Raw genomic sequence first — 27,215 nt, 5'->3', positions numbered from 1 at the left:
TACATCATGGTTTCCCCGTTCTTGACTTTTCAAATTATGAATCTTCAAATAGTGGTTTGGTTTTTTGTTTGTTTTTTTTGTTTACAGTTTAAGTAAATGCTGTTTATTGCATGTCAATTATACAACAGTAAAGCTGGGGTTTTAAAAATCTTTTTAAATGTTTAAAAATTTATTTATTTTTATTGTATTTTTTCCATTACCATTTATCCAGCTTTTACCCTCTTCCGCCTCCACCCACACCCATTTCCCCACTGCCCTCCCCGAATGACCACATAGTTTTTTTTAAATGGCATGTGAAGAATAGATCCTCTAAACCCTGGGATGCCTCAGCGTATCATCCATTCTCTTCATAAACCAGGTGTGGGTGTGGGGGGGCACCGATTGTCCTCTTCTCTGTTTCTCTCTTGCACTTCTCCCTCCTTTAGAGCTTTGCTGGCTAGTTTCTGAACTTCCAGGCTTTGGGACAGGTCGTTTGGGGGGAGTGTGGAGAGAGAAGTCTTATTTATTTTATCAGACGTCACACCATACGTCTTCATGCTCTCTAAGTGTGGCAGATGTTTCAAGCTGCTTCTTTGTCTCTGAGGCAATTTCTTGGTTCCTCAGGAGACATCCCGTTGCAGAGATCTCTTACCCATAGATCTCTTGTCTTAGGAGGATGCATTTCTGGCCTAAGTGGTCACTTGTAATTTTTCCCGCAGTATCTGGGAAATAATGTCCACTTTCAGCTTCTTGCAGCTGGGATTCTTTGGCCTTTCAAGGATGCACCCTAAAGGTCAGAGTCTAGGATGACCCCAGACCAACTCTCTGTCCCACTTGGCTTATATCTGGGAGCGTTCCTGTATTCCTGCCTCACGCAAGGACTATAGGCTGCTCCCAGCACAGCTACTGTTTTTCTTCGGCCTCTGGCCACTTAGCTTCCTCAGGTCTGAGCCCCGCATCAGCCCTTTGTGTGTTCCGCCTGTAAAATATACACTTTAAGGCTGTTGTCCAGGAAACTCACTTCTGACACCTGAGGCCAGGGATGTAGTGTTGCCACACCCTTCCTCTCTGTGTGCTGTCAGGGGAGTGACTCAGCACAACACAGCACCCCTCTCTCTAAAAAATCTTTCTCTTGCCTTTCCCAATACTTCCATATTCTTAGAGTGGGCAAGAGGATTTGTAATGTCTGCCTGTAGTGTGTGTCTCACATTGACTTCGAAATCCGATAGCTCTCTCATTGGAACTTCAGTTGAGTCAGAGCGAAGAATTCTATTTTTAACATTCTGTTATATGCAGAATACAACTCATTGTCTGGTAGCCAGTGTTCAGCAGTATTAAACCATGTGACTCTGATAATCAAGGCCTGTTATCTCAACAGTGGGAGACATCAAATCCTGTGATAACCGGCATCTCCTGCTGTGAGGCTTCTCCCAGCCTGTAGTGCTTGTTGTGACCTCCGATCCCATGATCCTCACAGCTCTCTCATTTGAGGACGGTGTATTTCTAGCCTGAGTGTTCACTTGCAATTCCTGTTGCCTGCTTCTCACTTAGAGACCCAGCGTTTTAACAAACTAGAAAGCTGGTAACCATTTTTCCATTGTATGAGGATCGAGTTATAAAGCCATTTTCCTTCATTCTGCCTCTGCCTGCATTAAAGCTACATGGTAGGAAGTGGGCACGGGAGGAGATTGGTGATGTGTGCCAGCTCCTGCTAAGTGCTTTACTTTGCTATCTTGTTTAATCCTCACTTAATACTTGGGGGTCTAGTATTCCCATTTTACGGATGGGAGAAATGAGATTTGGAAGTAGAATAACTTGTCTAAAATTACAGGGACCGTAAGTGCTGGAGATGGAATAAAGCCCTGTTTGTTCTGATGCTAAAATTGGTGCTGGTTCTCAACCCCGGGTGCATTTTAGAGCTACCAGACAGCTTTAAAAATACCAATTTTCTGGTCCCCTCTTCAGAGCAATTGAATTAGAACCTCTGGAGATGGAGCCTGGGCATCAGAATGTGTTAAAAGCTCCCCAGGTGATTCTGACGTGCAGCCAGACCTCAGGTCGCTGCTGTGGTTGGATGTTAAACACAGTGCGGCTAGCCCTGGGCGTGCCAGCCGTGTCCACATTGTTTCCCCTTCATATTTTCTCTCTCCTCCAAAAGTCAGAGAGTGCCTGGTTGCCCGTCCACATCAGAGCTGGCATTCCTAATCAGGCTCCCAGGGCTGCATTCATGGCCGAGTTTATTCTGGAAGTGGATCAGTTCATCCTGACCTCGTTGACTACATCAGTTCTGGACTGCGAAGAGGATGAGACCCCCAAACCCTTGCTGGTGTTTAATATCACTAAAGCCCCACTCCAGGGCTATGTGACTCACCTGTGGGATCACACCAGACCAGTGTCCTCATTCACCTGGAAAGATCTCAGTGACATGCAGATTGCCTACCAGCCACCAAACAGCAGCCATTCAGAAAGGAGACATTATGAGGTAAGAAGAAAGAGAGACCAAGCTTCTAGCATCTTTGGTATTCACAGGGTTGATTAAGAAGCCACTTCCTGTAGCTTTCAGGTTAGTTTGTATATTCATGGCCTCTGAAGAGAATCAATCACTTTAAATCAGGGTGCAGACTCAAATGCCCAGAGGAGCCAGGCTGGTGAGGCAAATAAGCAGGCCATTTTGGAGGGACGCTGGGGGGAGCTGAAGAAAGAGCCAGGGCCTTCTGAAGCAGCTGCGACTCGGCTACAGATGACACAGATGTAGCTATCGCTCTTGTTTGTCAAGAAAAGTGGGAAATTTATAATTTCCTTGTAAAAAATGCTTCTGTTTTTAAATATAGGAAACATATGAAAGATTTTAAACTATATTGTGCCAGCTACACAGTATTTCTAAGGGCCACATTTGGCCCAGGTGGCTCACCAGTTTGAGAGTTCTGCTGCCCTCAACAGCCTGCCTGCGTCAGATTACATAGACCATTGAAGTTAGGGGTTTTGTTTATGATTTTTTATTAATAACTTTTAATTCTTTTTTGTTTGCAAAAGTGTTTTACTGGGATCTTGTATTTTAATTAATAACACTGACTTAGGATAGCAGATTCCATAGTCTCATAGGGTAACTGATTTCACTGTCAAACACTCTCCATCAGGAAAGTCCTCCTTCTCTTTAATCTAAATCTTTTCTGCTACCACTTCAGACTCTGTCCTCTTGTTTTGTACTCAGTGGGAGTAGAGAACAGCTGGTTACAGCCTTGCACATAATAACCCTTCACATACTTAAAGACCTACCAGCAAGCTGAAATTTAAATGAGCGCATTGATACAGACTTGAGTTCAGGTTTATGAAGGGGAATGAGTGTCCCTGGGGTTACCAGATTGCCCTCCATCTAATTTAGGCACTTGCAGCACTTAGTCTCAGGGGCAGACAAAAGACTTCAGACTGTAAGGGCTGTGTCGTGCCCTTTGCTTTTATTTTCTTCATTTCATAATAGCAAGTGGCAGCTTTTGATTTTCCCATCCTGGCCTCTCATTCCTTCGATGTTATGTAGTGATTTCCCCTTAGTCGTCCGGCTTTACCTGCAGCTCATACATACAGCCCTGCCCCCCTGCTGCGTCCTGTGTTTCTGGCATTGTATAATGTAATCTCAGTGCAGAAGTTGTTCAAGTGTGTGATATTTTTGTCAGAAGGCAACCCAGTTTTCTCAGTGGAGATTATGCACTTGTCACATTTTGTGGGTGGGAAGCCCTGGACCTCTATAGAACTTTGTTCCCTTAGCCACCTGGGGTGGGACTTCCGAGAGCAGAGCCATGGCCAGTGCTCCTGAAGCTAGCTGTCCCTGCCCTGGGCTGTAGCTCCAAGGCGGGCTACTCTTTGGTCACTGTTACCTCTTTGGGAAATTCAAACTGATTTAATTAGGAATTTCCTGTATTTGAGAAGAAAGTTCCTTAGTACATAACATGATTTTGTATGGTTCAATCTAATATTTGTATTACATCTGCATAAATACATTTCCCACCTTGGTATAGTTTCATTTTCAGTCTGTTCCTTTGGCACTCTTGAATGTGTTTCTTTTGTTAAGTCATATCTGCTGATATGCTGCTATTTGATAATTGCTCTCATCCTCTCAAATGGACCACACATTCTTCAAAAGTAGGCAGTGCCCTCCCATTTCTGCATTATACCTGATCCTTCTCTGTCAACACCTCGTGATAATACATACATGTCACATAACAAGGCTCAAAACTTATCATAGAGCTCCACTGAATAGTTATGGATTTTATAGGAGCAAATAAAATCTGGATATTTAAAAGGATGACTAGTGGGATGGATACCTCTGGATCGGGGTCCCCTAACAGCAGCACCAGTGACATTTTGGACTAGAGAATTCTTTGTTGTGGGCGCTATCCTGGGTATGGTAGGATGTTAGCATCCCTGGTCTCTGTCTATTAGATGCCAACAGCACCCCCTCCACATGCACACCCATATGTGAGACCAGAGATGTCTCCAGACATTCCCAAATGTCAAAAATGACAAAATTTGTCCCAAATGACAAAATCACCCCAGTGGAGAACTGCTCTGGAGCCTCTGCCTTCGAGAGAGGCTCTATTGGTCTGATGCTGGACTGACAGTCTCCTGGCCAAATGCAGGGACACGTTTTCAGCATATTTGCTTATTTTAGGTTGAGAATTCTTTTCTGGAGAAGAAAATTTAAAAATATCAGTGAACTAAGGAACAAGATGTAGAGCCCGAAAAAGGGAGATCAGGTTGTCAAAAATGAGATCAGGTGGCAGTGGAAACCTGAATCCATTCAGTCTCTGTTTGCAGTGTATACCCCAGAAGTAATGGTATTTTATACTCTGACACCTCAGTGTGTGGTTCACAGGCAACTGTTTGTTTACAGGTGGAGTTGGAGGTTTACGATTTCTTCTTTGAAAGGAGTGCACCAGTCACCGTCCATATCTCCATCAGAACATCAGACACCAATGCTCCGCGAGTGTCCTGGAACACAGGTGCAGCTCAGCGTAGGGTGTCAGGCATCATAGCCCTGGGGGGAGGCAAGAAAATATGTGGGTCAGGAAAGAAAGACAGTTTTAACCCCATTTCAACATGAGGCAACTGAAACCCAGACTGGCTAGGGCATCAGATAATTGGTTTGGTTTTGGTTTTCCCACTGGTAGGGTGAGAAATTTAAGTCCAGGATTCCTGAGTCCTGAGGTCAAGTTCTTTCCTCTGCAAGAGATGAACCAGAAGGACAACTTTCACCTAAACGAGGCAAAAAAGTGACTGTGTGTGATATTGAGCTGTAGTTAGACTGAGAGAGAAAAGTCTCTGACTCACACTGTTCACAGGGATCGAAGGAAGGCATACGCTGGTGCTCTCTACGTTGCCTTATTTCTAAGTTGGGTTGTATGGAAACCACAATATATAAATAAGAGCTTCAAATGCTTTATTTGTTTAAAAAGAAAGCTTTGCTCTGCCTCTCATTTCTAATTGAGCTTACAATGCAATGTAAGTTCAATGAGATGCAATGCAATATAAATGCAATGCAATATATTTAGGTCAAATATAAAATTGGAATCTAAATGACGATTGTTTTCTTTTCTACTGATCCCATCAATAGTATTTAAAGCATATAAGGAGAGGTCGTAGGTTCTATTAAGGGGATAATATGTGTCCTTAGGTGGCAGGTTAAATTAGTTGCTTCTTATGTTTGTGTGTGTTTCTGTGTATGTGTACATAATGTATGTGCTTGCATGTGGGTATATGCATGCACATGTATGTTGTTTGTATGCATTGAGTTTCAGTAGATGGAGAACATTGGTTGAGCAGCCTTGATTTATAATTTTGGCTCTATGTCTCATCTACCTCTGTTAGAGGGATAATGAAAGAAAAGAAGGAATCGGTAACCTATAGTTTAGTAATAATCACATGTTAAGTGGAGTATTGCTTGAGTGTAGAGATTTATAGTCTGTATGTGTATGTGTGATCTGTGAACCCCAGGCTTGTTAAGAGAGCTTTCCAAATCTGGTTTTGGTTACTTTGGACATCAGACTCCATTTTAAAATAAATTTTTACTTACTACTTTCTATGAAGTAATAATGAGTTCATCATTGAAAACTTGGAAAGTACAATAAATTGAATAAGTAGTAAAAAAAAGAATAAATAGTAATGAAGGGTCAAGGAAAAAATGAATAAGGTGGGGCGGGGGAGAGTGGTGAGAGGAAGATGGAGACCACTGTACTTGAGTGGCAATAAAAAAAGAAAAAATGAATGAAATAGTAATGAATGAGTAAAATCATTTACTACTTCATGAAGACATAGCCACCGTTAATATTTTGCTATATATACTTCCAGTCTTGTCACTTGTTCTTTTGCTGTGTCCTTTGTGATGCCATGTCCTAGGCCACTCTGTGTGCTCTTGGCTTCAGAACCCTCATTACCAGTCATAGAGATTCTTTATATGTACTTGTCTTCCCCCATGTTTCCCCTCCTCGCTTCCTTCCTTCTCTTAAATACACTCTATGTCTTAGCCCAGGCTCCCTAGCATTAGCTATGGAGGCAGGTTGTGTGCATTAACCCTACACTGCAAACGAGTAAGGGGGAAAGGGAAGTCCAGGTGGTGTAACTGAACTGGTCCCAGGTTTTCAAAAATATAAAGCTGATGGTCACTACTTCGTAATGTTGATGTTTCCAGGAGATGGACTCACTGTGTACGGGAAGAGTCAGAGCTGGGTGGGGAAAGGGCCAACAATCTGTCAACTCCTTCCCGTCTCCTGTCTCTTCTTGGTCAGTCTGCCTCACTGGATATTGACTCCCACATGCCCAGGTTATGTTACTTGGCCCCTCGTAGCAGCTGCTGCACAAACTCCTGGAGTCCCATGGTGTGGGACCTGGTCATGGTCATAAGAGAGGTCATCTCTAAACCTGATCCTCACTGCAGAAGGAAATGAGGTGACCAGTCAAATCAGAAGATGTGACAATGGCATTCAGGGCTTTACAATTGGCAGGAGTGTGGGAGCCCTCCCTAGAGAGCAGGCCAAGCTCAGGGAGCCAGGGGAGGCTGGGCAGATTTGAGGAAAAGCAGTAACTGGGCCCACCAGTACACTGTCTTCAAATTTTATCAACCTGTTTTGTATAGAGTTCTGTTCCCTTTTGAGATTCTCTGTAATCTGTTGGCTCGCAGCACTGCTGGGTAATGGCAGTGGTTAAAGACGCTCCCTGTCCCTGCCCCTAGTGTTCAGTCTGGAACCTGTACTCTTGTTCTGAGCAGCACTCATTTCCTCTGCACAACCTTCCTCCAGTGTGCTGCGTCCAGGGAGAAGGTTTCATTTCATTCCTTTAGTTGCAAAAATCTCTTCCTTATTAGGGCCTAAACTAAAAAAAACAGTCCTCTGTGTAAAGTACCAGACACTTCACGTCTAACACCACTAAACACTCCTTGCACAGTAGCTCTGTGTTTGCATATTTAACCATGTTATATTCTTTGTCCTGTGCGCTACTTATGAACTCAAATTACAGTTGACCCTTGAATAACATGGGGGTGAGGGGTGTTGACCCTCGGTGAAGTCAAAATCTGCGTATAACATGACTCCCCAGAAGTCACACTAATCTATTCATAGCCTACTAGAAGCCTTACTAATACCGTAAAGCCAATTAACACATATTTTATATGTTATACATGTATTATATACTGTATTCTTATAATAAAGCAGTCTAGAGAAAAGAAAATGGTGGTAAGAAAATCGTGAAGAGGATAAAATACATTTACAGTATTTATTTAAAAAAATCTGTGTATAAGTGAACCTGCACAGTTCACACCCCTGTTGCTCAAGGGCCAACAGTGTATGTAAAAGCACTCCTGACTCTTTCGCCCACAGAACATCTGGAGGTAGCCTTTGAAAAACTCCTTGAGGACATTTTTTGCACTAGAGACCACCGTGAGCATAACATCTGTTCTTTGCTTGGTATTTATTTTCTGGCACCATCGTGTCTCAAAAGGATATATCACCAGGAGCCAATTGTCAGTTGGAGTTAGTAGTACTAAAAGTGAAAATATTACTAGAAATAAAAGCTAAGTTCCAGTTTTTTGAAAAGGTTTTGAAACTACAATTTTCAGCTAGTTTTGTGAGTTAAAATTCATACATTTTGTCTTAATATACACTTGCTGGCACGCCATAGACCATTCTGGTGTTGTCTTGTAGGTCTGAACCTCCTGGAGGGGCAGTCTCGGGCCATCACCTGGGAGCAGTTTCAGGTCGTCGACAATGACGACATAGGTGCTGTGCAGCTGGTCACCGTGGATGGCCTGCAGCACGGACGGCTCACAGTAAGAGGTGCACCACTGGCCTTTGTACCCTATAAAGAAACCCAAGAACTTGCTCCCAAAGCAAATCATATTTAACAGGATATATGTAGCATCTCTTGGGTCCCATTTCTAAATGAATTGTCATATCCCCCAAATTTAGACGTTTTGAAATCATTGGCATTTAGGTTGGGGTGCTCAGATGAATGGATGACCATTTATGAGTGATACTTTATGGTTGGCTCATTAATTGATTATCTTATTCCAGTTAGAAAACAAAATATTTTCTTCTCATTCCTCTGCTTCAGAGAAATGTATTGAAAAACAGAAAAATACACTTCTTAAAATACATTGGTAATCATTATGTTATTATGACATTAGTAGCAGTTGCCATAGTTTAAAAGAAATTAATTTATAATTAAAATTACAAGGATGGTAGTTAAGGTTAACAGGACTAATAAAAATCAACCATACTTTATGATGCAGTGAGCTCAGGGGATTTACTTCAATTATACTCTTAGTTTGTCAAATTATAAAGCAGAGAGAGAGCTCTTATTTATCATCATTTGTGATAAGGGAATTCTGAAATCAAAAGTAAAATGATAAATTCTCTTGTCTAATCCCAGGACAGTATGTGGTCAGCTGATGCCTGGGACTGTCAGTTAGGGTGGATGTTCAGCTGCATGTAAGGGAAACTCAATTACAGAGGTTTAAAAATTCATTATTTCCTCATGTGACAAGTTGTCCAGATGTAGGAATTCTGTATCCATGATGCCAAAAGCTATTGTCTGCTCTGTCAGCAGTCACAAAATGGTGCCTACATGTCTAGGCTTTGGGTCTGCGTTTGAGGAAGGAAGAAAGAATGAAAAAAGTTATGTCGTCTAAGTTAGCTTTCTTTAGCAACTTGTCCCAGGAGTCTGATACAGTGCCATTCACTTATATCTCCTGCCAACTCACATGCTATCCCTACGTGCGATAGAGCCTGGGGACATGAATTTTAAAAAATGGTCACATACCATTCCAAATAGAACTAGGTTACTGGTACGGAGGAAGAAGCAGAAAGTGGCTAATGGGCAATGAGCTTGTCCTGTCCATTATTCTAGTGTTTAATCATTAGTTCATGAGTCTTTATATATGGTATATGGAGAGTAATGGGGCAGCTGCCACCAAGAATTATAATAGTTTAGTTTAGACAAGAGTGAAGCAATTTTATTAATATTATGGAATGAAATATAGAGCAGTAGACCATAAGCCAATATTCTGGGCTCAGAAGAGATAGAAAATAGTATAATAGTTATTAAGTATTTACTTTGTGACAGATATGGTACAAAATATTCTACATGCTTTATCTTATACAGCTTTATAGAGTGAGGTACTATCATTATTCCCACTTCACATATGGGGAAGCTGAGACTTAGAGAAGTTAACTTGTCTAATGTTATCCACTTAGAAAGTGGTGGAACTGGGATTTGAACCTAGGCCATTTGATACCAGAGCTGTAGCTCTTGGCCAATGATTCTCAAATGTTAGCATGCATTAGACTCTCTTGGAGGGCTAGATAAGCACATATTGCTAGGTTCCACATCCAGGATTTCTGATGCAGTAGGTGTAGGGTAGGGCCTGAGAACGTACATTTCTAACTTTCCAGATGGCACTGGCACTGCTGGTTTGAGATCACATCTCTGAGAAGTGTTGTCATGTAGGATAACAATGAGTTAAAGAACAATGAACATTTATTGTAAGCTTACTATTGTTTAAGTTCTCTCATCCACACTAGGGAATATGAGGTAGGTGTTGTTCCTGTTTTATAGATGAGTCTCAAATAAATCAAATACCTTGCCCAATCTATACAACTAATAACTGCTACACCACTGTCCAAAAGCAGGTTTGTGGAGGCTCAGAGCCCACTAAACAATCTGTGGTTTTTCCAGAAGAGGAAAGTACCAGCTGCACCACTTCCCTCCATGCCCTCTTGCCTAGTGCTGCTTTCACTGCAAGGGCTGCCTCTGTACTGCCCCCCCCCCCACCCCCCGGCACCTCCTTCAGTCAGTGCCACCTCTGCTCTCTCCTTCAGGGGGGAAAGGATTTCTCTTCACTGTGGCTGACCTGCAGGCCGGCGTTGTTCGTTACCATCATGATGACAGCGACTCCACCAGAGACTTCGTGGTCTTCAGGATCTTCGATGGTCATCACAGCATCCGCCACAAGTTTCCCATTAACATTTTGCCCAAAGATGACAGTCCCCCGTTCCTCATAAATAATGTTGTTATTGAACTGGAGGAGGGACAGACCGTACTGATCCAGGGTTCCATGCTGAGAGCTTCCGACATGGACTCCAGTGATGACTACATCTTCTTTAATATCACGAGACCTCCGCAGGCTGGAGAGATCATGAAGCAGCCAGGACCAGGACTCATAGGTAAGCTCTGAGCAGTGAAGATAATTTGTGTCAAAATTTGTGCAAAGGTGGATATCTCTTTATGGCAGGGGATACTATTATTCTATTTTATAGATGGGAAGCCTGAGACTTAGAGAATTTAAGTTGATCTGTGCAAGGATGGGCATCTAGAAAGTTCCAGAGCTGGGCCTGAAGGGAATCATTACACTTGGAAAAATTAAGTCAGCCAAGCACAGTGATAGAACAAATAAGTTTGAAAAGAGGCATTTGGCCTATTCCAGATTATTAATAAAGTAATTGCATGATAGCATTTCATATTTTGTTAGAATAATTTCATAACTACTTCTTATGGTAGTCAGGAGCAACAAAATAGGGATTAATTAGTTTGGTTCTTAAGACAATGTTTCTTAAAAGTATTTTTCTAATGCTAATTTCTCTACATATTTTAACAGAGTTGTAGCGACTTTAATTTTTTTGCTTTATAATTTATAAGCTTTGATAAAACCTTTTAATGAAGATTCCTTGGACACATACAACACTCTAGGCAGAGAAGATTTGGAGATAAGTCCAATATCTTCATACCCAAACACTTGCATTTGGTGTTTTGTGGACCCAATAGGCTATCCTGTCCCTGGCTTCCTTCAGAGGGATCTGTTTAATGGAATCATTTACTATCGTCACTTTGGTGGAGAAATCTTTGAAGATTCTTTTGCATTTGTCCTTTGGGACAGCCATGAACCTCCGAACCTCTCAGTGCCACAGGTAAGAGGCCAACTCTGAACACTTTCCCAAAGTCTTGTCCACAGATAGGAGTTCTGGGAGAAGTTATAGAAACTATGTGAAAATAGGTTTTATGGTTCAAAGATTGAGAAGCAATGAAGTAAGCAAAATTAAGTCAGTTTGTTTACAATATCACTTCTCTACCATTTACTTTTCTAACAAGCTCTATAGATTTCTGTGTGGTGTTTCCCAGGTTTTTAACCATGGGACATTTTTATACAGAACACCTCACAAAATTTGCCATTCTCATAGCACTCAAGAAAATACAGTTTATGTATAGTTAAAGTATAGTTATCTATGTTAAAGTATAGGCTCTGGAGTTAGGCTGCCTTTGGTTCTCTCCTGTCCTTGACACAATTAACTGATTGTCCGGCATCTCAGTTTGCCCATCTGTAAAATAGGGAATAGTACATCTCCCTTATGGAATGATTGTGAGAGGAAGTGAGATAATACATATAACGTACTGAGAACTTTCTGGCACATGGTAAGTATGCAGTAAATAAATTAGTTGTTACTTATTGTTGCTTTTGAAGAGCTAAGAGTTTTACTACCATTTAAAGATATCATTTAAATATGTAGGATGCAGAAATAATTTGAAGGAGACATTTTCATATAAAAATTACATAAAATTGAGTTAGTGTAGGGTTTGCATGACTATAAAAGGGTAGACTCTTTGCAAGGAGAACATGGTTAGTGGTAGGAGTGGAAAAAAAGAGCTGAAAATAAGCAGTCACCTACTATATAGTTATTTTTGCTAGGCAGTTTATACCTATTATCTTGGAAGGTAGAATGCATAGGGATCTAAGCAAATCTTGAACCAGCTCTAGAATGACTACTTACAGCATGTGTCCCTATTGGTTATGTAATGTCTTCTCATCCCACAGTCAGTCACATTAGCCAATGCATAGATGACTGAGCTATTCATCTGTTTGCTAAGATAAGGGTAAAAAAGGTGTGATCAGAAGAATGATGTCAGAGAGCCTAGAAATTGAAGGAAGTAGGTGGGCCCTGTTAAGAGGAATTGGAGAATGAGTGAGGAAATTCTCAATCCAACTGCTTATTGAATAACAAATCAACTCCTTTCCAAATAACAGCCCCTTCTTTCCATCAATGTATTATAAACCATTTCTAGATTACATTTTTGTTTGAGACCCTAGTTGACTTGGTAACAAGCTGCTAAATGGCAACTATCAATAGGATTTATTTCTAAATTATCTGTTGTATCAAGTTGAGCTTTGTTTCTGATTAGAATACCATATCAATTTTAGCAGACAATGTACCTTTTTAAGAATAGAAAACTTGAGACTTCTTTTTCCTCTTCTTCTATTATATATTTTATAGCTTGTTTTCCTATATATACTTTTATCATATTTAAGTTCAAATGTAGATGGTAGATCCCTCCATAAAGAGGACCACAGTAATGAAAACTTTATTGAGACAAAATTATTTTTAAATCTTGGCAAATAAGTCAGAGTAACTACTGTAGCTCCAGGTTATTCCAGGTTATGTAGCTTCCAGGTTATAAGGTTATTTCTTCTGATGGATGGGTTACTACAGAAAGAGTCATAATCACATTTTTCTCTGCTTTCAACTTATTAATCTATGTTGAGAGGGAGAGAGGCAGGGAGCAGGGAGAGAGAATACAAATCTATAAATTTGCTCTGTATTCGTGTACAGCCCTTTGCTTGGCTCCTAAATATTCTCCACCTCAGCCTTGTGTACTCACCTCTCTACCTGACATCTCTACGTGTATATCTCACCAGCATTTTAAAATTACCATGTCCACAGGCATTTAGTATGTAATTTCCCCCAAACTTGCACAAAACCACTGTAACTAGACTCTCTGAAGTCATCCCTAAAACCTTCTCTCTCTAATATCTGAATAACCAATTACTCAGAAAGTCTTACTAAATCTAACAGGCAAATCTCTCTCATCTGTCTATACTTCCCCACTTATTGCCATTGCTTTAGTTTCAACCTTCATCTTTTTGGGGCTAGAATATCCTCACAATCCTTCACACAGTCTCTTGAAGAGTAGAAGAAATCAGCGACACCTTTGTAGTTGAAGACAATTAAAAATCCATTAATATCATAGCGTTCTGTGCAATAGAATTCATCTAGCCTCCATTCCCCCAGTTCTCCCTCTTCTGATCTGTGGCAGTGTTGGCTTGGTTCCTCTCCAGACTGGAGACCTGCTCTCAGTGATGACCTCACCTGTTCTAGGAAGCTTCCTCTGGTGCCCTCATTCCACAGTCTCCCCGGCTGAATCAGCTGGTCCATATATGTATATATGATCCAATATCAAGTCACTATAATGTGAGGCCATTATTTGTTTTGTTGGGTCAACTCTGAGCTCATTGTTGGCAGGAATCTTGAATTATTCATCTCTGTGTCTTCAGACCTTGGTACCTGACTCAAAGTAGAACCTCAAAAACTCTTGGCCCCAAAATGAACTCTGGTTCTTTCAGCTTTTATTGAAACTAGGAAGAAATAAGAAAACTGAAATATTTTATAAGAATGGGGGAGGAAGTGAGATGAGGAGTTAGTGAGTATAAAGCTTTTTTCTTAAGAGTTTCCAGGAATGAGTGTGTGCATAACAACAGAGCAAGTATTTTATGTGTGTGTGCTGGTAGGAATTTTTGTGTTGTAAAACTCTGATACTTTCACTGAAAGTCCAATTTTTAAGGGACTAAAATGATGGTCTTGTCTACTTGATTACTGCATCTTAAATTTGGACAAGTATCTAGTCATGCTCTACAAATAAAAATGTACTTAAAATATTAAAAGAGAATTTGTAACTTTCACGTGTGCAACTAAAAGTCCAGATAAGATGGTTATGTAATGGGAGATTTTGTAATCAAAGGTTCAACAGTCACCAAAGATTAAATAAGCTCAGGCATAGGATTGTTTAGGCCATACTGTTAAAATATTTCCTTTGATAAAGGCAGAAACCAAGCATCTCCTCAGGTGAGAAGCAACTTAATTAAAGCAGGAAGAAAACTGCATTAACAGGGATGCTACTTACCTCCTCCTATCCTCCCTTCCTGGATACTACTACCGAGAGATCTACCTGCACATCAGCCAGGTCTCTATACATCAGCAAGAAACCCCTCCCTTTTCCTGTCTTGGTTGTCACGACTACCATCAAAACAAAGCCTGTCCCACTCAATTTACTTTAAAAGAAATATTTTCTTCTTTATCATTCTCAGTAGAGGGCTTTATAGAGCTTAAGCCTAGGAGATCTTAAACCAGGAGAGGGTAACATTGGAAGTAAAATGGAAAATGCAAAATAAGGACAGAAGAGAGAAGCAGAAAGGGGACTAAGAAATGTAGGAAGAACGAAAGCAGATGCCCCAAGTGCCTGGGGTGAAGGGGAAGGGAGCGATGAACCATGACTAGGTGAGAGAACAGGCACCCAGGGTGTGGGCCTCTATAAGCCAGCCCAGAATGTGGGTTGGCAAAACAAGCATTGGAAGTAGTTCTTGGGGCCAAGAGATAGCGCTGGATAATCTCAAAGGAAGCTGTAAAATGAAGAATCAGGCAGGAATCAAAGGTCAGGGCAAAGAAAAGATTGAGAACCCAGGTCTACATGTCAGCTATCAACCTGCAAAATATCATATTATGAACATTGAGGAACAAGGTTAGGCTTTGTTATTTTGTACACTGATTTGTCACTTCATATTCTGATTCCCTACAAATCTGCCTGTGGGTGTTTGTGGACATAAGTAGACTGGAGGCATGTAGGGGACCCCCAGCAAGCAAAAGCCCAGTGATTGGTGTGGGCACTAGCTTTCCACTGACTGGGAATGAGTATTTAATAATGTCTTTGTTACAACCAAATTTCAGTAAACTAAGAGCAGTTTATTTCTCTATGGAGTCTGTTAAAGTAGGATTTTTTCATCGACACACACACACACAGTAATTGTTTAAACATGCATAAATATGTAAAGACACATCAACTTAGGCAATCATAAAGCATGTTGAAAAATGTACCCACCAAGAATTACTACAGGGCTATAAAAAAGCATGCTTGCACATTCTTTTTTTATACAAAGAACACATTGGAGAATAAATTAGCATGGAAAATGGTCTCTTTGAAGGCACAATGACTATTGTTTCCTTATTAAATCCAGTTTTTCAATTAAGTGGAGCTTCCCTGATCCGCACTGTGGCTGGGAGGTCCCACTGAGAATTTCTGAACTTTGTAAATTAGCAAAAACTATAATTGGAAAAAAAAATGTGACACAGACTCCAGGAGACTAGAGCAGTGACTGCCATTGTGTTCCTTTATTTTGATAACTGGCTTTAGTTTTTAATTATTGAAATGCTTTGTAATGGAGCAGTTGATACGGGCTAGGCTTTCATGAGTAATGAGGAATGGAGACAGGGTGTTAATTGATTGAACACCTACTACCCATTACTCACTGTGTTCCTAACTGTCTCATTGGACCCTAACATCACCGTAGTAGCCATTGTTATGCCCAATGTGCAGAGAGAAAAACTGATCCCAAAGGGCCCACTGATTCACCCGGGGGAGCACAGTTCGGAGGGGGCTGAGCTAATATTTCAGTATTCTCTATATCATAGTAAAAGCTTAACCATGCTTCAGTTTTTGCTTTGTATGTCAATTTAAAAAGGAATTCACTTCATTTTAAAATTGGGTATTGTGAACACCATTATTGTAGTAGACAAAATTGGCATTGCTGAACTGTGCTTCAATAACAATATTAAATTTATGAAAATAAACTAAATTAAAAAGTAAATTTATTAAATTAAAATAAATTGAAGTGAGGATAATACCCACACTAAGAAGCAAATGTACTATTGTAGGAGAGAATAAGTAATTGCTTTTTCACAGCCAGCTGTGCATTATTGTAAGAAAATATGATGATTAAAGTGGTTTGGCAAAACGCCTCCTTGCCCTCTAGCAGGATCCAGACCTGTGGGTGTGCTTGTAAGAATCCTTAAAATCACCAACAGGGCATGTTGACTCATTCAGTTATCAAATACTGGTGAAGTACTTTCTACCTACAAAATAGTGTGTGCCACATGTTGTAGAGCTACAGAGATGAACGGAGTATTTACTGAGTGCCTACTGTGTGTGAGACGTTTTTTGCCTACATAGTGCTATTATGTGATCCTCATAACAAGTCTGTGGGCCTCCTGGCATTATGCTTAACTTACATGTGAGCAAATTGACATTTAAAAAATTTAAGTGACATATTCGAAATCAATAGCCTCCAAGTGGTATACTTAGGCCTTTAACGACCTGTTCATTGCCAAATTCCGTGTGGTTTGTACTATACTACCATCCCCTCTTATAGAAATTTCAGTCTAGGAGAGACTCACCTGTGAAATACTAGCTGATAATATAAGACAATGAAATAATTATGTTTGTGGAGGGATAAGCAAAATTCAGGAACAATTAATTCCATCTGAGAAGGTGGAGAAAGTTTTAAGAGCCTTCAAGGGTAAGAGAAAACTCAGGTTGCTGGAGAAAGCAGGAGAAAAGAATTCCAGGTTGAAGAAACGACATGATTCAAAGCAGAGAGGCCTGCCTAAAGACTAGGGTCCAGTCTTTTGTGTGCCACTGGAGTGCTGAATTAATGTTGAAAGGAGTAAAAGATAAAGTTGAAAAATGGTGTTGTAAACTGTGGAGGGATGGATATATATATATATATATATATATATATATATATATATATAGTGAATATATATATTCACAATAAATTTCTAAAAAATAATTTTTAAAACCCCATAATATTGATGAAAATATCACTACAAAAACCAAAACCAAAACCAAACTATAGGGGGTCTTAGGTGCCATGCTAAGGAGCTTGAATAATTCTATCACTCCTGGGTGATTAAGATTTTTGCAGAGGTGACTAGCCTGATTTAATTTGTATTTTGAAAAAACATAACACTAGAGGTTTGGAACTCTGTATTAGCTATTGAAGTTAGGGCTGACAGGAAGCCGCTGCAGTAATGTAAGGAGGACATTATGAGAGGCGGATGTAGGCCAGTACCGGTAGGAATGACAGCTAGGGTGGGAGTGGCTTGTGGGGTTTTATAAGGAGGAACTCTCAGGTGTGTTATATGTATGTGGGTAGAGAAGGAGGACCCAAAAGTTATGTTGCGGTTTCTAGAATCAATGGCTGAGTAGAGGGAGGTCGAAAAAGCATAGGTTGTTGGTGGAAAGGAGATGTAGAAATACCCGTTCCATAACAGTCATGACTGCACTAACTATAACTGTGGTAATTACACTCTTAAAATATAATATAAATGGGTGGAGAATGTTCCATTTTTGCCTTGCATTCTTCATAGTTCCTGAATCATTTTAGTGGAAGTATATTATTAATGACATTTTTTGAAAATTGTCAAAAATCACTGTGATGAGGTGATTGTGGGTGTTTTCTTTGGTGTCTTTTTGGTACTTCATATAATGGCACAGATAATTTCTTTCCAGGTGGTGACCATTCATATCACTCCAGTGGATGACCAGCTTCCCGAAGAGGCTCCTGGAGTTTCTCGGCATTTGATTGTCAAGGAAACTGAGGTGGCCTACATAACTAAGAAACACCTACATTTTATAGATACGGAATCATATGACCGGGAGCTGGTCTATACAGTAACAACTGCTCCATTTTTCTCTTCCAGTCACAGGTATCTCTATGGAAAGCCATTACCTCGGCTGTTAGTTGAGGGCTATGTTCTAGGCCACATGAGGCCCAGGATGGCTATGAATGCAGCCCAACACAAAATTCTAAATTTACTTAAAACCTTTTTTTTTTGCTTGTCAGTTTTCATTAGTGTTTGTGTATTTAATATGTGGCCCAAGACAACTCTTCTTCCAGTGTGGCCCAGAGATGCCAAAAGTTTGGACACCCCTGGTAGAGAGTCAAAAGTAGCAATATATAGTGCTGTGGTTCAATCGCTTTGTTGGTCAGACATGAATTTATATTCTATTTAACATTTATTCTAATCTCAATCTCATACCTCCCTTCAAAAGTTGTATTAATTGATCAGCTGCCTGCCTCTTGTAGTGTCTTCAGCTTAGTTGGCTTAAAACAGTCTTTAATCCCCTTTTCTAAAGTGAACGATTCTTTTTTCTTTTCAGTAAAATTTATTGAGTCTTTATAACATTATTTTTTGGCATTGCAGGCCACAGAATGGCCATATTCTATGATCCCAACCCAGAAAAGCGGCATGAATATAGTTTAGGCTGCTGACATGCATGCGATGATGGCAAGGAAACATTTTAGGATGAGAATGCTGGATCTCCTTCATGACGTCAAAGCGGAAAATGTTGTACATACTCTTTGCAGTAATGATAAGAATGGCATTAATGAGACCAGACTTAAGTCTAGAATCCCCAACATGTAAAGACAGAATATGGGAACTTAATATTTTCTTTCTTCCCGTGATGTGCTCTTTTAGTTTTAAAAATTTGGTTGTAGGCTATTTGACTTAATTTTTGTTTAAGTCAAATAGCCTTAAGATTTTTGACTCAGAAAATGAGCTGATGTGTTCAATATTTCTCTTTAGACACTTGGATGCTGGGAAATTGTTCATGGTGGATAGCATACCAAAGCTAGCCAAAAATCCTGCAGCCCTGGGCTTGAAGTCATTCACTCAGGTAGGATGCTATGCTAAAGGTTTTAAAAACATGATGGAAGTGTCCTCTGAGAAGTCCTGGTGCTCCTACGACTGCACTTGTGAATGATGGTCTTTGACATCTGTTACAGTGCTTGATACCTTTATTCCTTTTGCTCGTACCTTTACATGAAGCGTGCACCATCTATTTGACAGAGCTTGATCAATTTGGATATGATTTCAAAATCTTGTAATTTGACACAGGCTTTTGCATTATTTTGCCAGCAGGGACCCGGCACAATTGTTTTTATTCCACCAGATTCGGTTTTTCTGATATCCTGTCATGTCAGTGTGCTGGAGCTGCTCATACCAAAGTACCACAGACTGGGTGGCTTAAAACAACTGAGATTCATTGTCTCACACTTCCCAGTCTGGCCGTCTGAAATCAGGGTGGTGGTAGGGCCTTGCTCTTTCTGAACAAATGCAGCAGAGTCCCTCCTTTCCTCTTCCTAGCTTCTGGTGGTTTGATGGCAATCTTTGATGTTCCTTGACTTGTAGACCTATGGCTCCAGCCTCTGCCTGTAATCTGTGGCCATCTTTTTCCTCTTTGTTTCTTTTCTATACTATAAGCTTACCAGTTATTAAAGGCTCACCCTGCTCCACTATGACCTCACCTTAACAAATTATATTTGCAAGAATCCTATTCCCAATTAAAGTCACATTCTGAGGTACCAGGGGTAGGTCTTCAGCATACCTTTTGGGAGACACAGTTCAACCCAGAACATCTGCTTTCACCAAATATTGTATCAGTCTTCTCCCTGCTCCTGTGGACTCTACTCTGAAGACTGCAGAGGGCTCACAATAATGGCAACGAGTGTGCTTAGACAGCAGCTGCATCTGTATAGTTTGGGGCTCATTATGCCTAATCTCACTGTAGTTAGATGTTGCAAATGGGTGTGTCAGCCCCATGTGGTAGGCACTATTATTTTATGATTTCATTTATTTTACAGATAAAGAAAAAGAGGCCTAGCAAGTGTAAGCAGCCTAACGGATGTCACACGGCTACTTATGCTAGTGGAGCTTACACACGAGCTCTACTTATGGGGAAGCTGAGTTAAAATTCAAGTCTCCTGCCTTTATAGAGTTGGCTGGCTTCAAGTACTTGATATATTTACTTAATTTCTTTGTCCTTTTCCTTCCTGGTTTTTAGAAAATGTGACTTATAAAGTAGACCTTTTTGGAACCCTCAGATTGATGGTGGTGCTTTTACACTATTCCATATTATTATTATGACAGTTCCCTCAGACCGGCATCTCTGAAAGTCTCTGATCCTTGCAAATCGGCACCCACGTGTCCATCTCGGTTTGCTTTGCAGGATGCTGTGAACCACATGAAAGTGGCCTACATGCCACCTCTGCATGATATAGGCCCGCATCCACAGCACGTCCAGTTCACATTCTCCGTCAGTAGCCAGCACGGCGGCACTTTGCATGGGATCTGCTTCAATGTCACCGTTCTCCCAGTGGACGACCGAGTTCCTGAGGTACGTGCGATGTTTGATGTAAAGGATGAAAAGGAGGAATGACCTAAGGAAAGTAAGGAAAGACTTTAAGACTTACTGGAAATGCTAACTTTTCTTTAAGCAATTTTAAAGAACTTTTTTATTTTCTAGCCCCAGTGTAGGAAAAAGCAGGGCGGTGGGGGGTCGGGGGAGTTCTTCACCTCCCATGGGACTTTTCTGTCTGATTTGGCATTATTTTCAAAGCTTTATCAAAATCTTTCATTTCCTTTCTTTTCTGCTGAGTTTTACGTGTTGATCAGGGGAAGGGGATTAAATTATAGGTCTCTTAGCAACCAGAAGGGCTTATTTGCTCTCACCACAGGCCAGCTATGCTACTCAGTAATCTAAAGACGCTTTTAACTTTCCAAAATGAATTAAGATGGGCCCTTCCATCTTATCCAGCCCTACTCCCCAATGTTTATGAAGCTGTAAAGCACTGGGGTCTCTCATTAAATCTGAACCACAAAGGTGACGCCTCCTAGACAGTCTTGTCTGCGAGGTGGGTTCATACAGAGTTTGTTCCATACTCTGCCTCCTCCCCATCGGAGTGCTAGACTGAATTGGTGTGGCTTTTTTTTTTTTTTACCTTTTTATTGAATTTATTGAGAGGACGTTGGTAAGAAAATTATATAGGTTTCAGGTGTACAATTCTATAATACATCATATATATATTGTTTTATGTGTTCACCATCCCAAGTCAAGTCTTCTATCACCATTCATCCCCTCTTTACCCTCTGTTAGTTAACTCCATCCCCCTTTCCCTCTGGTAACCACCATGCTGTTGTCTGGGAATATGAGTTTTGTTGTTGTGTTTGCTTCATCCCTTTACCTTTTTCACCTGGTGCACAACCTCCCTCCCCTTTCACAGCTGTCAGCCTGCTCTCTCTCTATGAGTCTGTTTCTATTTTTTTATCAGTTTATTTTGTTCATTAGAGTCCATGTATGAGTGAAATCATATGGTATTTGTCTTTCTCTGACTGGCTTATTTCACTTAGCATAATGTGCTCCAGGTCTATCCATGCTGTCTCAGAGGGTAAGATTTCTTTCTTTTTTATGGCCAAGTAGTATTCAATCGTGAAAATGTATCACAGATTTTTTATCCACTTACCAACTCATGGACTCTTGGGCTGCTTCGAAATCTTCCCTATTTTATATAGCACTGTAACAAACAAGGGAGTGCACATGTTCTTTTGAATAGTGTGGCCGTTCCTGGGCTCATTTTCCCTCCTAAGCAGAAAGACAAAGTAGGATTACCCATCCATTAGTGGCCTGGGAAGACGGGAACCTACACATGTCTGATCCCCAAGGAAATAGGTCACCTTCACAGGTAGCTACCAGGAATGTAGCCTGGAAAGCATTGCTGCTCCCTTTCTCACTCCCGCCTCGCCATCTCCACACCTGCCCAGGGTTGTGGGGCACAGGGCTCACCCTGAGGGAGCAAGGTGAACTTGGGTTGGGTAAAAAACAGTATTTTTGAATAATGAGTTGCCAACATCAGGAAGCTTCTGATCAAGTCTGGATTTTTAGCATTTATTGAAAATTTGGGAGCTCTGACAGTGCTGAGCCCACGTATCCCACAGCGGCACTTGGAATGTTCTCCAGTCATCAAAGTCCCCACCCAACTCCGCACAGCCATTTACATTGAAGACCTGACTCCTCAGGGCTGTGAGCTTGCAATTGTTGGTAGAAGATGCACCGAGGAACTCACACAAAGTAACCTAAACTCTATTCTTCCACTCCCTGTTGGACGCCAGATCACATGACTGTGGAGAAAATAGTTTAGAAAGCCAGCTAATTTGATTGGATTTAATTCACACCATACTTTTCTATGTATGAGATAGAGGCCTGAAATAGCCGGGCATCTAAAGAAGCTAAAGCTTTTTCTCGAACAATCATGGAGAAATACCCTTTTATGCAAAGCAGTCCAAGTCTTTTCTTAGAGAAAGATGATCTGTGGGGAAAACCAAAAAGGATGCAGAATGTTGAATATTTATGAGGACTTGGTGCTCAGGTGGCATAGTGGCTTCTGTCTTAGTGGCTTCTGTCTTTTTTGTACAGTCTATGGAACAAAGGAAATAGCATCTGTGAGACCTGAGAATAGTAGAAATAAAATTAAATAAGTATTTTTTGTGAAGCCAGTCATAGGAGTGATTTCCTGATTTCAAATGCCCACAGGTGGCTGAGCTGAATGATAACCACCCAGGGACCTTGTCACCATGCCAACCTGAAGTGCCAGGAACCTAAGCACAAGTTGGTTCTGGCAGGGACTAAGAAGTTAATGATAATGAGTAGGGGGCAAATTAGCCTTATGCTTTTATTTTTTTTGAAAGTTCTAAATATGTATGTATTATATTTAAAAATTATCTACTATAACAAAGCATATTCCTTGGGATAGTCATTGATGCAAATGAGGAAAAAAATGAGTTTGACTCATTTTTGACTGAGGAAAAAATGAGACATTGACTTTGTTTCAAAGATAACACTCCTTTTTCAATAAGAGCTCCCTTTATTCTTCCTCCTAAAAACAGTGAAAATATAGGTTTGGCAAAATTAAAGTAAGGTGTCTGAGGAGGGATGGGGTTAAGTGGTTGTAGGGAGAGAAAGCTCTTTCTTTTTTGTTTTCCTTTACTGGTGGAAATTGTTTATTAGAGAATAGAGGGCAGCTGTCTCAGGGTTGTCGGTCTATAATCTCTACAATCCTTGGACTGTCCTTGGGACATGTGTGGATGCCCCTGGCAACTGTGCCCTGCTGGGCTGGAGGGTAGAGCAGGGCTCTGAGTGAGCTGCGACTTCTTCCTGACTTCTCCTTCCCCTTTCCTCGCCTGTTCCTTGTCTCAACCTCTTTACGACTCTTTCCTTGGGAACATCCTCTTTTGTGGGAGCAGCGGCTGCTCTGAGGAGAATGGCTGCTTCCTTGGCGAATGCTGTGTTCTCACATTGGCAGGGCACCCAACCCTGGTCATCTCCTAGGAGCCCCCAGAGCCCATGACTTGGTGCCCCACTGTGTCTGCTTGCTTTGCTTCTGTGTGGTAATATATACAGAATAGTACTGCATTCTGTAAGATGCTACATTAAACAAACAACATTTTCTTACTGGGGGAACTCAGAGCTTTGACTATGTTTATGTGCCTTATAAATCTCTAAGGTGAAGATATTGTATACAGCAGTTTTCAAGACTTATTTGAAAGTTTCAAGACTTATGTCTTTGCCAGCCCCTCTAACATGCTTTTTACTCACAAATGAATTATTAGTAGTCAAGCAGTGGGTTTTTCTATTATAAAATATTTTTATGGCTTCAATGTTTTAAAATTTGCTTTTAAAAATTTTTATTGCATTTTTCATGACCATTTATCCCCCTAAGTCACCCCCACAGTCACCCCACTGTTGTCCATGTCCATGAGTCCTTTTTCCTGTTTGCTCGATCCCTCCACTCCCTAACACCCCCACAGATGCTCTCCATCTGCGAGTCTGTCTCTATTTTGCTTCTTTGTTTAGTTTGTTCATTACACTCCACATATGAATGAAATCATATGGTATTTTGTATTTCTCTGGCTGGTTTATATCACTTGGCATAATATTCCCCAGATCCATCCATGCTGTTGCAAAGGGTAAAATTTTCTTCTTTTTTACAGCCAGGTAGTATCCCACTGTGTAAATGTTCCAAAGTTGTTTTATCCACTCATCTACTGATGGACACTTGAGCTGCTTCCATATCTTGGCGATTGTAAATAATGCTGCAATGAACATAGGGGTGCTTATGTTCTTTTGAATTAGTGTTTCGGGTTTCTCTGGATAGATTCCCAGAAGTGGGATTGCTGGGTCAAAAGGCAGATCCATTTTTCACTTTTGGAGATAGCTCCATACTGCTGTCCACAGTGTCTGCACCAGTCTGCATTCCCACCAACAGTGCAAAAGTGTTTCCCTTCCTCCACATGCTTGTTAGCATTTGTTGTTTGTTCAGACTATTGATGTAGCCATTCTGACCAGCATGAGGTGATATCTCATTGTGGTTTTAATGTGCATTTCTTTGATGATTACTGATGTCGAGCATCTTTTCATATGCCTATTTGGCCTTCTCTGTGTCCTCCAGGTCCTTTGCCCATTTTTAATTGGTTTTTTTGTTTTGTTTGTGTTGAGTTTTATAAGTTCTCTGTAAATTTTGCATATCAACCCCTATGAGATGTATTGGTGAACATGTTCTCCCAATCCGCGTGTTGTCTTTTTGTTTTGTTGATGGTTTCCTTTGCTGTGCAAAATTTTTTTAGTTTGACGTAGTCCCATTTGTTTATTTTTTTCTTTTGTTTCTCTTGACTGAAGAGATACATCAGATAAAATATTGCTACAAGCAATGTCTGAGGTTCCTATGTTTCCTTCTAGGATTTTAATGGTTTGGGGTCTAACATTTAAGTCTTTAATCCATTTTGAATTTATTCTTATGTGTGGTGTAAGAAGGTGGTCTGGTTTCATTTTTCTGCATGTATTGGGTTGGCCAAAAATCCACATTCTTTTTTTCTGTAAAATAAAAAACCACATTTTTCATTTTCACCAATAACTATTGATTTGGAAATTTTGAGTATGTTGGCTATCTCCTGTGTGCTATAAAATTGATTGTATTTAATTAATGTCTCAATTTGATCGTTATCAACTTCAACTGGTCTAACCAACTGTGGAGCATCATCCAGCGAGAATTTTCCAACATGAAACTGACATGTTAGATCAGTCACAGCACCTTCTCCATACACTGCACAAATCTTTTTTTGCATTTCAGCTGTGCTTTTACTTTTCTTGAAATAATAAAGCATAATATGCTGAAAATGTTGTATATTTTCTTCCATCTTCAATATTAAAATGGCTACATAAAAATTCACCAGTTCTGATAATTAAAAAAAAATTACATGCTGATACAACAGCTGCCACAATAATTAATAAAATTGTTTCAAATGAAGACAACTAAGAACTGCTACAGCCATCTTTCAGAAAAACAAAACAAAACAAACTTTTTGGCCAACCCATTATCTGTCCAATTTTTCCAGTACCATTTGTTGAATAAACTATCTTTAGCCCACTGTATGTGCTTGCTTCCTCTGTTGAGTATTAATTGACTATAAAGGTGTGGGTTTATTTCTAGGCTTTCTATTCCGTTCCATTGACCTATGTGTCTGTTTTTATGCCAGTACCATGCTGTTTTGATTACTATGACCTTATAATATAGTTTAATGTTAGGGAGCGTGATTCTTTCAGCTTTGTTCTTCTTTCTCAGGATCACTGTTGCCATGTGGGGTTTTTTTAGTTCCATAATATTTTTGAAATATTTATTCTAGTCCTGTGAAATATGCCATTGGAATCTTGATAGGAATTGCATTGAATCTATAGATTGCTTTGGGTACTATGGACATTTTAATGATGTTAATTCTTCAGAACATGGTATGTGCTTCCACTTATTTGTATCTCCTTTAGTTTCTTTCTTCAGTGTCTTAAAATTTTCTGAGTACAGGTCTTTTACATCCTCTGGTAGGTTTATTCCTATGTATGTTATTCTTTTTGAAGCACTTGTGAATGGGATTGTTTTCTTAATTTCCATTTCTGTTAGTTCATTATTAGCATATAAAAATGCAACTAATTTCTGGATATAATTTTTTTCTGCTACTTTGCTGAATTCATATATCAGTTGTAGTAGTTTCTTGGTGGAATCTTTTAGATTCTCTGTATACAGTATCATGTCATCTGTGAATAAAGACAGTTTTACTTCTTCCTTTCTAATTTCAATGCCTTTTATTTTTTCTTCTTGTCTTATTGCTATGGCTAGGACTTCCAGTACTATGTTAAATAAGAGAGATGAAAGCAGACATCTCTGTCTTGTTCCAGATCTTAAGGGGAAACTTGTAGTTTTTGACCATTGAGTATGATGCCAGCAGTGGGTTTGACATATATGGTCTTCATTATATTTAGGTATGTTCCCTCTATACCCACTTTGCTGAGAATTTTTGTCATAAATGGGCGCTAGATTTTATCTAATGCTTTTCTGCATGTATTGATATGATCATTTGGTTTTTATTTTTCATTTTGTTTATGTGGTGAATCGCATTTATTGATTTGCAAATGCTGTACTAGCCTTGCATTCCTGGAATAAATCACACTTGATCGTGGTGTATATTTTTGATGTATTCCTATATTGAATTTGCTAATATTTTGTTAAGGATTTTAGCATCTATGCTCATCAGGAATATTGGCCTATAATTTTTCCATTTTTTGCAGTGTCTTTATGTGGTTTGGGAATTAGGATAATGCTGGCATCATAAAATGAACTTGGGAATCTTCCCTTCTCTTGAATTTTTTGAGTAGTTTGAGAATGAGAGGTGTTAGTTCTCAGAATGTTTGGTTGAAATTCATCTGTGAAGCCATCCATTTCAGGGCTTTTTGTTTGTTGGGAGTTTTTTGATTACTGCTTCAATATCACTAGGTGTAATCTGTCTGTTCAGATATTTGATTCTTCCTGATTTAACTTTGGAAGATTGTCTGTTTCTAGGAATTTATCCATTTCATCCAGGTTGTCCAGTTTGTTGGCATGTAGTTGTTCATAATATTTTCTTAAAATCTCTTGATTCTTTTGGTGT

At 40.0% G+C, this 27,215-nt stretch overlaps 1 protein-coding gene across 9 annotated transcripts in view; it reads left to right on the top strand.

Moving 5' to 3' along the window:
* Positions 1 to 27,215, top strand: part of FREM1 (FRAS1 related extracellular matrix 1) — a 161,159-nt gene that overhangs the window by 38,839 nt on the left and 95,105 nt on the right. For all 9 annotated transcript variants that reach the window (XR_008426875.2, XM_053924556.2, XM_053924550.2 and 6 more), the window contains 8 exons: positions 2,138 to 2,461; positions 4,868 to 4,976; positions 8,169 to 8,300; positions 10,344 to 10,688; positions 11,287 to 11,429; positions 17,914 to 18,110; positions 18,993 to 19,083; positions 20,416 to 20,583. Coding sequence is in view for 8 of the 9 variants with exons in the window: in XM_053924556.2 (XP_053780531.1) it covers positions 2,138 to 2,461; positions 4,868 to 4,976; positions 8,169 to 8,300; positions 10,344 to 10,688; positions 11,287 to 11,429; positions 17,914 to 18,110; positions 18,993 to 19,083; positions 20,416 to 20,583 (1,509 nt within the window). In the remaining variant the exon portion in view is untranslated. The remainder of the gene's footprint in view (positions 1 to 2,137; positions 2,462 to 4,867; positions 4,977 to 8,168; positions 8,301 to 10,343; positions 10,689 to 11,286; positions 11,430 to 17,913; positions 18,111 to 18,992; positions 19,084 to 20,415; positions 20,584 to 27,215) is intronic.

Source organism: Desmodus rotundus, chromosome 1 (genome assembly GCF_022682495.2).
Source record: "Desmodus rotundus isolate HL8 chromosome 1, HLdesRot8A.1, whole genome shotgun sequence".
Classification (NCBI taxonomy): Eukaryota; Metazoa; Chordata; class Mammalia; order Chiroptera; family Phyllostomidae; genus Desmodus; species Desmodus rotundus.
This window is presented reverse-complemented; position numbering and strand designations above follow the sequence as displayed.